This window comes from Halichoerus grypus, chromosome 15 (assembly GCF_964656455.1).
Source record: "Halichoerus grypus chromosome 15, mHalGry1.hap1.1, whole genome shotgun sequence".
Lineage (NCBI taxonomy): Eukaryota > Metazoa > Chordata > Mammalia > Carnivora > Phocidae > Halichoerus > Halichoerus grypus.
The window spans coordinates 16,169,369-16,183,120 of record NC_135726.1 but is presented as its reverse complement, the minus strand read 5'-3'; the positions used below and the strand labels follow the sequence as shown (position 1 = coordinate 16,183,120).

The following is a 13,752-nucleotide window of genomic DNA, read 5'->3' as shown; positions in this document are numbered from 1 at the left end:
AGTCACCCATATCTGCTTTAACCAGAACCTTGAGCAAGAATACCCAGGAGAGAAGATGTTCTCGAGCACATGTTAACGGTTTAGGTAGCACTCTGGCCCTCCAGCCAGTAGTCGATCCCTTTTGAGAGATGGGACTGTGGAACCACTGGACCTCACTGTTCCCAGGGCTAACCCTCCCAGTGGTGTGAAATGTGCAGCCTCTTCTGGTAGATCACGTCAGAGCAGAGAGTTATGATTAAAATGGAGCCTAGAGATGAACACAGTGGACCCATTGTAATTACTCCCCAGTTGTCTTGATTCTACAGGGCCCCCTCCCTGGACTCCAGTGCTGTTCACTTTGAGATGGGGATTGGGAAGGCACCTGGCACCTTGTTTTCTGGGTAGTAGGTTCCCTATAAATTCCAGTCGACCTTCCTTTTCCACATTTCTTCCTTTCAGCATGTTCTGGTAAAACTCACTAGCTGGAGAGTCAGAGCTGAGTTAGAATGACACATAAAAGTTACTTAGCCTCTCTGATCCTCAGTTTCACCCACGGTGATGGCATATACCACCTTAAAGGATGGAGGCAAGGACTGCTTTAGTAGAACACGAGCCCGTAGCTCATTATAGATGCTCAGAGGGTGATGGTGCCCTCCTTCCTTTTCTTGCCTTAAAAGCCTCATGTATATCTGTATCTGAACCAGCCTCTGAGGTGTTGATCAGTGCAGGCTGCTGATCAGATATTTTGGTTTAAATGAGAAACAGTATTGAATAAAGCTAATGTCCATTGGAATAGCCACACCATGCTTATTAATAGAAGTTAGGACATTTATTTCAGTATTCAGTCTGCTCTGCTCTTACATACATGTTCCTAAAAATGACCATGCAGTGCAAAAAAAAAAAACAAAACCACAAAAAACTATGCAATAAAAGCTACAGGGCTTACAGGAAAAGAATGGGTTAGGGGTATAACATCCAAAAAGGTGTCAGTGACAGGGGTGCCTGGGTGGCTCAATTGATTAAGCATCTGCGTTCAGCTCAGGTCATGACCTCAGGGTCCTCAGATCGAGCCCTGTGTCAGCGGGGAGTTTCCTTCTCCCTCTCCCTCTGTGATCTCTCTCACTCTCTCTCAAATAAATAAAATCTTTTAAAAAATGTGTCAGTGACACAAATGAAAAATAGGAACCTAATAATGATGGTAGCACAGTTTTACACATGTTAAATGGTTGAGATACATAACACCTACAATAAGTGTGTTTCCATGAAAAGACCTGAAGTGTGGTTGTGGAAGCGGGTGTCTGAAGAGTTTGAGCTTGTGAGTGTTGTCGCAAAGTGGTGCAAGAAGGGCTATCTGAAATCAAACGGGAGTGGTAACGCCAGATGTGGGTGAGGATGGTGTACAGCATGTAATAAACTGAGGCAGCTGGTAGAAGCACATGGGCTTTGTGTATTCCTGCATGACTGCGTCAGCTAGGGGAAGTCATCTTTATGCATTTCGTGTTTCTAAAAGGAAAAGTCGTGCATAAGCAAACACAAAATTCACATTATGCTCACATTGTTCCCTCATGTATCAATCACGTTGGGATAGATTTATGTTTTCAAAACAAGCATTTCAGCAGAACTGACTGTACTGACTTCCTGGAAAAGGTCACCTTCCCCTAGGCAGTATCCACAAGTAGAAGTGAATGAAATCAATGTAAAACATAAAGGCTAATGGGACCATTAACATCCTTTATAAAGTGGTGATCATTTTATAAATATAAAAATTTGCATCCTTTCTATATGGACTACTGTGTTCTGAGTAAGTGGAGTTATTGTCAGGCTGCGTTGAGTATGGGAATAATAGGAGTATGGGAGTGGGTGGTCCTTGGCTGTATAAGCAGATACCAAAATACCTGCTTGTAGATTGTTTCTTTGGATCGTCTGCTACCTTGTTGTTCTTCCATTAGCACAGAATGGCCACTCTCGGCACCCCTATCTCATATTAACTTACACACAGACTCATGAGAAGAGAAGTCAATAAATAGCATGAGGAGAGTAGTCAATAAATAACAGTATGCTGTGTTTCTTGATTCACCCAGATCTCTTTTAAAGATCCTCTGTAAATGAATCTTATATTTTAAAAAGAAATGTGATCATGAATATATTTGATGCTGGGAGAATAGGGATATCCTATAATTTGTGACTTTAAAAGGTAGTGTAGGCTACAAAGGCTGGAGGGTCCCTAGATTAACTTTGGGTGAGGTCTGTGAAGCCCAGAAATTGCATACAAATTTTTGTTGGTAAGTACACTTGGGAAGGAAAGTGTCCTTGGCTTTCATCAGATTCCTAAAGGGATCTTTGATCCTGAAATGGCCATGAAACACTGATTTAGAAAAGTCCATAGAATGTAGATTCATATGGGTCATTTAGGAGAAGCTGGAGTGATCCATGGCATATTCTAGTACGCTGACTTCATAAAGGGGAGCTTTTGTTCTCAAGAAGTACTCCTGGGTGCCGCTGTCAATGATAGCGTGGAGCTGCTTTGCCCACTGGGCTGGTCTCATATGTCATCTTTGTCCTCTTAAAGTTGCCACATCAGTAGCAAAGGACTCCTCAAACAAGGGCTTACGCCTTTCAACCGTGTAGCTCATGCTTCCCTTGACTTTATTTTTCAGATGGGAACAGCGAGAGCTGCCGAACGGGCGTGTCTATTATGTTGATCATAATACCAAGACCACCACCTGGGAGCGGCCTCTTCCTCCAGGGTAAGGCTTGGGCTGGCAAGCCCCGAGACTCTAGAACTGGCACCAAGAGCCACCCACTGGCTTGTCTACCAACACTGCCGTAGCCATCTCTTTAGTTCCCCCTACTCCCTGCTCCTTTCCCTCTCTTTTCCCCCCTTCCATTGTCTTCTCCTTCTACATTCTTTCTTCTCTTTATTTTCCCTTCTCCCCACATTCACTGTATTGGCTATGACTGATGGCCATGGGCTTTTTGGTAAGTGATACTCAGAACTACCTTGGCTGTTGGGTCCCAGAGGAAAGAGGGCTAGGAATCCTGCCTCTTGGGCCATTGGTATCTTGATGCCCTCAGTTATTTCACCTACAGAGGTACCCTATCAGGGCCAGGTTCTCATTCTCTTTCTGCAGAGGTAGCAAAGTACAGGGACGTTTTTCCCTGGTCACTTGATTGCTTTGCCTATTCACTTAATTCTCCTCTCATTTCTTAGGACATCCTAGGATTTTTAGAGCATCTCTGGGGAAAAAAGGGCATGAGGAAGCCAAGATAGAAAGGGTGCTGATGCATTTCACAGCATCCTATGCCCAATCAGCCCCTGAAAGGTGCTTCTTGTTCAGCTGGGCTTTGTGAGAACGAAGCTAAGTTCTCTAAAACCAGAGGATGAGTGAGGCTTCCAAGTGAGGGAAGACTGTCCAAGTTCAAGGAGAAGGGGTTTGGTTCCCTGCTTGCCAGGGACAGAAAGTTCTTTCCACATGTGCCTTTTGGTCCTGAGAGCTTTCAAAAGAGAATGTATTCTGCTCTCAGGAGAGAATCACCTCCCAGTAAAGCAGTCATGAAGGGCTCCTGCAGAACATACGGACACCTCCCCACCCAGTTTGTAGAGGGAGAGGATGTCAGAGGTGGGGAGTATCAGGAAAACCCTTGTACTCTGGTTCAGCAGTCAGGTATGTGCCAGGCAAATACCACCTCACCTTCTGGTCCTACAGATTTCCACGGATGGGCTGTTTTTAGTTTCAGTTTTCCGGGAGAATGCTGTGTTTTCCTTTTTTTCCTTACCCTTCTGGAAATGAAATGATAATCTGTCATCATTAGTCCTCATTCTGTTTCCTACTTTAAGTCCAGAATATTTATTTCCATATTTAACCAAAGTAAAATATTGACTTCTTAGAAAAAAGTCAAACTTTTTACTTTGGAAATTATGGAAATTTTCATATTATGATGGATCATTTCAAATACGCACTAAGTAGAGAGAATCCCTACGTACTCAACACTTGGCTTCAATAATTATCCAATTCATGGCCAGTCTTGTTTCATCGATACCAGAGGTTGGCAGACTATGAGCCTGTGGACGAAATCCGACCTCTTCCTGTCTTTATAAAGTTTTATTGGAACACAGACATACTCATTTGTTTATACTTATTGTCTATGGTTGTTTTCATGCTCAACGCAGAGTTGAGTAATTGCGACATAGACTATATATAGCCTGCCAAGCCTAAAACATTTACTTTGTAGCCCTTTATAGAAAAAAATTTGCCGACTCCTGATCTTTAATCCTCCCCCGGCCCTCTCCCCCTTTCTTAGATCATTTTGAGGCAAATCCCAGGCATCATATAATTTTATCCATATTTTGGTATATATTTCTGAAAAATGCTCTCTTATTAAAAGCAAAACCACTGTATTGTTAACAGTATTTCCTTGCTGTCATCAAGTACCTAGTCAGTAGTCAAATTTCTCCAGTGTCTTGCAAATTAATCATTGATTTTTAACAGGATGCATTTTACACTTGTACTTTTTGTGTTGACAGCCCCATATATTTAAAAGCAGCATTACCTCTGAAACCAGCAATACGTTATATGTTAATTAACTGAATTAAAATAATAAAAACAAATAGAAGCAGCCTTAACTCTAGAAGTGTTCTGGTTGCTCCCTTTTACCCACTCTGGTCTATAAGTTATGTAGGCCTTGATCTCGTGAACATTTGGATGGAATCTAAATGAAGATATTTAATGGTGTCTTCTAAGAATGGCCGAGGATTGATTCTTCTTTAAGTATTGAGGTGGGACACTAGATCCAGCTTTCTTACTTTCAGGACAGTTTTAATGTCTTATTGGGAGATGGCTCAGCCTATTAGTTCTTTTTTTTTTTAAAAGATTTTATTTATTTATTTGACAGAGAGAGAGAAGAGAGCACAAGCAGGGGGAGCGGCAGGCAGAGGGAGAGGGAGAAGCAGGCTCGCCGCAGAGCAGGGAGCCCGGTGCGGGGCTCGATTCCAGGACCCTGGGATCATGATCTGAGCCGAAGGCAGACGCCTGACCGACTGAGCCACCCAGGCCTAGTCTGTTAGTTCTTACTGAGTTTTGGTCGCAGACCTCTGAGCCCCTGGCAGGTACTTCTGCTCTGTAACAGGGAGCCTAGAGAGAACAGAGTGCTTCAGCTCTCATCGCTAACTAGTAGGAGAAGTCCCACCCCAGGGGAGTATTACCATGCACACATCACACGTGAAACTACAGATGGAGCTATTATCTCAGCAGACCTAGTCACCCAGGAGTGAGTGAGATTGAGCCAAAGGATTCACTGCATCATGGCCAACCCCCTTCTGTTAGAGCCAGGGAATGCTTGTATGAGAAATGGTCTTTTTTTTTTTTTTTTTAAAGATTGTATTTATTTATTTGAGAGAGAGAAAGTGTGCGTGAGCGCACGAGCAGGGGGAGGGGCAGAGGGAGAGGGAGAAGCAGACTCCCCACTGAGCAGGGAGCCCAACGATGATGTGGGGCTCAGTCCCAGGATCCTCAGACCATGACCTGAGCCGAAGGCAGATGCTTAACCGACTGAGCCACCCAGGTGCCCCGAAATGGTCATTTTTTATCTAGGAACAAAAAGTATTGGCCCTGGTAACCAAAGATGAACGTAGTAATTTGCTTTTAGATGGTGCTCAGACCAGAGGTGAGCAGGGAGAGGGCTCTCCATAGAGCACAGAGGGAGGTGGCTCAAACTCGGTCTTGCAGGAAATGCTGGAGGTGGACTTAAATGACAAGAGGAAGTTGATCCAGGTTTGGGGAACAGTGTGAATGTAAAAGATGTCTGTAGGGAATGATTCATGGAGCAGTTTTGCTGGGGTAGAAGGTTTATGTGAAACAAAGATGCTCAGAGTGTGTCTAGCAAGGCACCTGGGTGCGGCGGACATGCCTGCTGGAAGTGGAGAGAGTAAAAGGGCTCACTGGGCCTCCAGCCATTGCTCTGTTTTTATAGGTTGTCAATCTTTGTAAGATTCACCCGGAATCAAGGGTAGGCTTACGCTGCTTAGAAGTTTGAAATTCACCAGTGCAGAGGACTTTCAGTTAAACATGTGGATTGAACATGTGTTTATTTCCATTCCTTTCTCAAAACCCCCTAAAATGGCAATAAAAGTATAATGATAAAGGAGTGGAAGAGGAGAAGCAGCATATGGGAGATGGTAATCAAAGTTTAGTTGCTGATAGATAAATGGCAGAGCTGAGAAAGCTGAAACCCAAGCTTGCAGTGTGGGTATCCCCCGGGAAGCCAGCCAGTTTGCAGCTCGGAGACCTGGAAAGCCTCAGCAATCAGACATTGGGGTGGTGTGTGTGTGTGTGTGTGTGTAATGAGACTTAAAAACCCTTAAGTTAAGTCAAAAATCTGTGCAGGGAGCAGTTACGTTCTCAGGTTGTCAACCGTCACTTGCGTCCCGCTGTCACATGCCTGCCTGCACACGTGTACGCCTCTCCCACACATGGGCACGCACAGCCGGCCTGTGGGCTCCAGCCGTAGCGGGAGGCGGAGATGAACTCAGAGAAAAAGGGATTAAGCGAGGGTACTGTCCCCAAGTTAAAGATTGGAGTTTTTTCTGGATAAAGTGACCAGTCTAAGGGAAGAGAACTACAGATTGTGCTATTTGGGGGTCTTCTAGTCAAACAGCGGAGTGAAGCCACTGGTCAGCCCACCCCGACCTGGATACCCAGAGCGTCCATTCAGCATTTTAATGACTCACTTTTAAATGTGAAAGAACAGCCTGAGACCAGCAGACAGAGAAAGAGGGACTTGGTAAAAACAATGTGGAAGGTAAAACCGAATTAAAATTCATATCCTCAAAAATTTGGGAGGAAATATGGCATCTGTGCAAGAACAGGAGACCATAAAATGGACCATGCAGGAAACAAGACCTTTTATTTTTATTTTTAATTTTTTTAGATTTTTAAAAAGATTTTATTGATTTATTTGTCAGAGAGAGGACGCACAAGCAGGGGGAGTGGCAGGCAGAGGGAGAAGCAGGCTCCCCATTGAGCAAGGAGTCCAATGGGGGACTCGATCCCAGGACGCTGGGATCATGACCTGAGCTGAAGGCAGGCGCTTAACCAACTGAGCCACCCAGGCATCCCAAGAAGGCCTTTTAGAAATTAATATATAGTTGACCGTTGAACAACCTAGGTGTTAGGAGAGCTGACCCCCTACACAGTTGAAAATATGGATATAACTTTGACTCCCCCAAAACTTAACTACTAATAGTTTACTGTTGACCAAAAGCCTTACAATTACAAGTATTTTGTATGTTATATGTATTATATACTATAATCTTACAATAAAGTAAGCTAGAGAAAAGGAAGTGTTAAGAAAATCATAAGGAAGAAAAATACATTTACAGTACTGTGTTGTTTTTATTGAAATAAATCCACATGTAAGTGGACCCCCACAGTTCAAACCCTTGCTGATCAAGGGTCAACTATATATAACAGCAGAAATAAAAATTACAGGATTGAAAGATAATGTTGGAGATAAGAAAATTGGAGGATGAGTCTAGGAGCTTCAACATCATTCATGAATAGTTCTAGCAAGAACTAGAAATGGAGGATAAAAAATTATCAAAGAAAGAATGAAAGGATTTTGCTAGAATTGAGAGGTAAAGTTTTCAAATTCAAAGGGCCTACCAAATGCCCAACCCAGAGAATAGGAAAAGAGTGACCCCAGGGCACATTCTAGTGAAATTTTAGGATGACAAGGGAACATCTCAGAAGCCTCCAGAAGGTAAAAATAGGGTACATATCAAGGATCAGGAATCAAGAATGCCATTTCTCGTCTCAACAGCCAACTATGGAGCTGGATCCTTAAAATTCTGATGGAAAATTATTTCCTGTCTGGAAATCAACTCTTAGTCATCTTTAAAAAATTTTTTTTTCTTTAAGATTTTATTTATTTATTTGAGAGAGAGAATGAGAGAGAGAGAGCACAAGAGGGGAGAGCGGGAGAGGGAGAAGCAGACTCCCCAGCAAGCAGGGAGCCCGATGTGGGACCTGATCCCGGGACTCCAGGATCATGACCTGAGCCGAAGGCAGTCGCCCAACCACCTGAGCCACCCAGGCGCCTAACTCTTAGTCATCTTAACACTCAACTGTGAGGGTTGAAATTAAGGTATCTTCAGTGTTTCAAACAATTCACTGGTGCATTCTTTCTCAGAAGCTACTAGATGATTTGTTCTACCAGATGAGAGGAAACCAAGAAAGAAGTCATGAGATGCAGGACATAAGGGACTCCATTCAGGGGCCAAAGATGTTCCCAAGAGGAAGGTGAGGGAAGATGACTCAGGACAGTGTTGTAGAGCTGGCCTGGAGGACAGGTGTCCACATAGGACGAAGTGTGCTTGGAGAGACATGGCTAGGCACATCTAACTCACACTGAAAGGCCACCTGTGCTACGAGAATCTGGCGGGGCAGTAGTGATAGGTTCTTGAAAACCAAGCAGAATGAAATACATAATTCTTTAACTTCAGAAAAAAAGAAAAAGTTGTACAAGTAAGGAAATGTATTTCTAGTATTCTACAAAGCCATAATACAAACTCTGAATGTTGAGTTGATGATTTTTTTAAATTGGGAGTCTTGGGGGAGGAGAGGGCACTGTGTTTCTTGTGGGGTGGGATATAATAAATGCTCAGCTCTGACAGTGGAAGGTTCACAAGTAACGTCTAATATGACAGAAATCAAGACATAATAGAAGAAGCATGTTATTCAGAAATATGGCTGTAAATAGAAGAAGCAGTTGAGAATTGAAAGTTGTTGTTTCTGAGGAGCAGGAATCAGCAATGGGGGAGGTAGGGAAGGAGATGCTATTTTTTTATTGTACCTCCTTTAGAACTATTTGTATTTTTAAACTATTGATACATGATTTCTTTGATAAAAAAAGAAAAATAAAAATCACTAGTTGAGAGGATTTATGAGAAAGGTGGGAAGGTTCCAGTTTGTTGTGAACCTTGAATACTAATTTGGGTTTTTGACTTAAGGGTGGTGGGGAGTCAGTTGAAGTTTTTGAGCAGGAGCATCACACACAAGCGGGTGGGGGGGGGGCACTCTGGTATGATTATCCCCATGGCAGTTTATAGGCTGGCTCAGAGTGGGGAGATTTGTTCCTGTATAGTTGGACAGAGAAATGGAAAGTCAAGGGCAGGTGACAACCTTAAGCCCTTGGGCTGAATGGTTAATTCACATCAGCAGGAAGGGGAGCGTCAGGAATGATGGGGTAGCTTCACCCCTGGGAGGAGGACTAGCGGGAGGAAGACCGGGGAAGACTCAGGTTTAGGGAGAGAGCTGTGGCATTTAGTTGAGTCCAAAGTGACAGTAAGTCATGAAGGCAAAGCAGTCTAGCAGGCAGAATCCAGACACAGGGTGGGCACTGGCCATCGGGACTGGGAACTCCTTAAAGAGAAGCCATTTTTAGAGAGGCTTTGAGTTAAAAGAATCATTGAAGAGGTGGCCAAAAAAAGTCAGTTAAGAAGCTAACCCTGAAAATTGAGGAAGGTACCAGACCAAAGCATGGTAGCCATGTGAGTAAGATAAGGATTTGGAGAAGATGAAATAAATGAGAAGATAGTTAGGGAACAAAGACTTTCCAACACATACAGTGTAATCCATATTGGTTCCCTTTGTATTGGGTTAATGCTGTTTTCTTCATTGGTATCTATTATCTTTTTAAAGCCCCTTTTGTCCCTGTCCCCCTTTTAAATTTATGATGCAAACATCAGCCATACACCAAATTGGAGAGGGTAGTACAATGAATCCCTTGTAACCACCACCTGGTCCTGACAATGAATAACATTTTGTTTCATCTGACCTTCCACTTTTCAAGGGAGGGGACTGATACATTTTAAAGCAAATCCCAGATGTCATATACTTTGAACCATTATTCATCACATACATCTCTAACAGATAAGGGTTTAAAAAAAAAACAAAACTAGGGGCGCCTCGCTGGTTCAGTCGGTAGAGCGTGCAATCTTTAATCTTGGGGTTGTGAGTTTGAGCCCAATGTTGGGCGTAGAGATTACTTTAAAAAAAGAAAAACTAAACTAAAATACCATTGTCCCACCCAACAAAATTAACAATATTTCCTTCATGTCATACCCAGTCCGTGTTCCGTTTTCCCCAGTTGTCTTAAAAATGTTTTTACAGTTGATTTGAGTCAGATTCAAACTCAAGACCATCATGTTGCTTTTGGCTGTTATGTCTCATAAGTCTCTCTTAATCTGTAAGTTCCTCACCCTTTCTTATTTTTTTCTGACCATTTATTTCTTGAAGATCATTGGCATTTGTAGAATTTCTCATATTCTGGATGTAACTGATGTGACATTGAAGTGTTGGGTAACATGCTCCTCTATCCCTTGTCTTCCCTGTAAACTGGTAGTTAGATATGGAGGCATGATTAGATTCAAATTCACTTTTTAAAATTGAAGTATGATTTATGTACAATAAGATAAACAGATCTCAGGTACATAGTTGGCTGTTTGGACATATGCATACATTCGTGTCTTACACTGCATCAAAATGTTAAAGCATTTCCATCATTCCATAAAGTTCCCTCTCTTACTTTCTTTTGATCACTTCTTCCCTCAGTGTGTGCAAATCAAGTTATACCTACCAAGCACAGTTGAAGATTTTTACCATCTGTTCTAGCCTTGCCTTGCCCATGGGTATTTTAGGTATTTTAGTACTTTGGAAAGGTTGCTTTCTCACTAAAAATACTGTAGAGAATCCTGCTGTTGTCCATACCAACTCTTCTTCTCACGACCATGCAACATGTTTTCACTGGCACTTTATATCAGGATGATTTCTGTTGCAAATAACAAAAATTGGAATCCAAATTGGCTTAAATAATGAAGAGAATTCACTGGCTAATATAACTGAAAATTCTAGATGTAGATCCTGGTTTCAAGTGAAGCCTGATCTAGTGACTCAAAATTATCACCAAGGGGCTGGCTTTTTTTTTGTTTTGTCTTTCTACTCTGCCATCTGTTGGGTCAGCTTCATATTGTATTTGGGTCCAAGATGGCAGCCAGCGCCTCCTAGGACTGCATGCTTTCTCAGTCATACCTGGCAAGGAAGAGACTGTATTTTTCCTCGAATTCCTAGCAAAAGTCATGAGATTTGCCCTGATTAAGCTCAACATAGGTCACATACCCACTCCTGATCCAGTCAGCTGCTCACCTCTGCACTTGGGAATAGAGTCACCTTCCCCAGAACAACATGGATCTCCTAAATGGAAATCAGCAGCTAATGGTGAGGAGGCAACCACAAATGACTGCTTTAATCCTGTAAGCCCCAGAAGCTTCCATGACTGGGGCTTGCCTGCCCAGACCCCATGCTTAACCCTCCCTCAGTCCCTCCTTGCCAGCCACCCTGAGATTTCTCTGGAATTTGGTCACTGTATTCATTCTGAGCTTGATGTTTCCAGCTGGGAAAAGCGCACAGACCCCCGAGGCAGGTTTTACTATGTGGATCACAACACTCGGACCACCACCTGGCAGCGCCCCACAGCCGAGTACGTGCGGAACTACGAGCAGTGGCAGTCCCAGCGCAATCAGCTCCAGGGCGCCATGCAGCACTTCAGCCAAAGATTCCTCTACCAGGTGAGAGGGCAGGGGCTCGCCACGACGGTGTGGAGCCTCCTGGCGCCGGAGAATGTGCTTCCTCACACAGCAGCCGTTGACCTGTTTGGTGAACGGGGAAGCCGTGGCTCGAAACATCACTGCTCTGGAGATTTTACGCATCGCCGTGAAATTCCTCAAATTCCATTATTTCTAATTTAGTAACTCACTGTCTAGCCTCTGTGTTTAAGGAATCGAGATACCTGAAACCCAATTTACCGTCTTTCTTCCGAGACTGGATCTCTTTCCTGGCCCCTCCTTCCAAGCTCATTTATTCTAATTTGAAACCTGAAAGTCAGCTGTGATCTCTCCCGTACCTCAGCTTTTCAGAACAAAACAGCCACCCAAATCCTTTTCATTGCTGCTATTGTTTTTCTTTAGATCTTTCTTATTTGACAGATTCTCAAGGATAGAGGGACCTTTAAAATTGATGTGAATCAGGGCTTGGCAAACTATGGTCCATGGGCCACACTGGCCCACACTTTGTTTTGTAAATAAAGTTTTATTGGCACAGAAGCACTCCCGGTAGTTTAGATATTGACTCTGGCTGCTTTTACATTGTAACAACAGAGTTGAGTAGTTACAGCAGAGACCATATAGTCTATAAAGCTTAAAATATTTACTGTCTGTCCCGTAGAAGAAAAAGTTTATTGACCCTTGATCTAGTTCAACTTCCTTCTCTCTGATTCCTGATTTTTCTCTGTCCCTTCCAACTTAGCAGTTAGGGCAGCCTCTGAGTTGTTCTCTCTGTTGGCATTGCTCTCTTCTCCGATCTGTACTGCCTGTTCCCAGCAGAGTGGTCTTCAAATGTCACTGTCACTTGATCACTTTTTAAAAGTCGCTGTGAAGGATTTAAGGAAGAGGGGCTTTGGTCTGCATTTATCACTGCCATTTTATTTTTTTATTTTTATTTTTTTTAAAGATTTTATTTATTTATTTGACAGAGAGAGGCACAGCGAGAGAGGGAACACAAGCAGGGGGAGTGGGAGAGGGAGAAGTAGGCTTCCCATGGAGCAGGGAGCCCGATGCGGTGCTTGATCCCGGGACCCCGGGATCATGACCTGAGCCGAAGGCAGACACTTAACGACTGAGCCACTCAGGCGCCCCTATCACTGCCATTTTAATCACTGGCTTGAAGCTTTTTGTACTCATTATCGACAGAACAGCATTTAAATTTCCTACTTAACAGAATTCAGAGTGCTAGGGTCCCAGATTAACTGTCTAATGGCGTCCTGTACTGTGTCCCTTCAGGAACCCTCCTAGCCTCACCTTCCATCCCATTAGAGCCTCCACCAGTGACCTGGTGGCTGGTGGAACCCAGCCACACAGCGTCTTTGGTAGGGATAGGGGGATTCCCAAACTGGAACTCTGCATATTCTCAGGGCACCTTGAACATGAAGCTTGGGATCTGCCTAGAATTATAGCAGGTGGTGGATTAGAGGCTGGAAACTTTTTGACCTGGTCCACAACATTGAATCCCCGTGCTTAGTCAACATTATTTCTATTTGAAATAAACTCTAAGCCCACAACCCATTTCTAAATTAGATACTTTCCTAGTTAGATGCTCAGAAAATCTTTAATTCCGTTTAACCAAGTAGCATTCATTATCAACTTTGTTTGCAGCTTTTTCTCTGCTAACCCAAAGCAGGAGCTACACCATCAATCATAGAGGATGGTGTCATCCCCCTGGGCAGGCCCATCTCCTCTCCTCTCTGTGGGGGCTGATGCTCATCATACAGCGAGTAAACTGATGAGGAACCTCAGTTTCCTTAGTATGAATGAACAGAAAGCACGATGTTTGTCACATTATGTTGTGTCGAGGTCAGCTGGAATGCCTGTCTCTAATCCATGCCTTGGGGGTTCTTATGCCCAGCTTGCACTCCACAGCCCCTTTCACACTTGCCTGGCATCCACTTCTGGCATGTTTCAAAACTGGATGGAATCCAGTCATTCTCTGCATTTCAGAAATTGTTCCTCCAGAGCTAGGCCCCAAAGACTTTACCTGCTCTTTGGGTGGTCGTGGCTATAAAACTAGGAAGGTCCGGGCATTTCTGGCTTTTGACTTAGAGACAAGGACACGTTCTAGGAGTCTCACAATCATTTTGTCTCCCTGCTTACTCAGCTTCTCTAAT

The 13,752-nt window shown here is 43.5% G+C and overlaps 1 protein-coding gene across 1 annotated transcript in view; it reads left to right on the top strand.

Annotated features, from left to right (window-relative positions):
• Positions 1–13,752, top strand: part of WWP2 (WW domain containing E3 ubiquitin protein ligase 2) — a 140,865-nt gene that overhangs the window by 108,259 nt on the left and 18,854 nt on the right. Inside the window, exons 9-10 of the mRNA XM_036070803.2 lie at positions 2,637–2,726; positions 11,428–11,602. Of these exons, the coding sequence (XP_035926696.2) occupies positions 2,637–2,726; positions 11,428–11,602 (265 nt within the window). The remainder of the gene's footprint in view (positions 1–2,636; positions 2,727–11,427; positions 11,603–13,752) is intronic.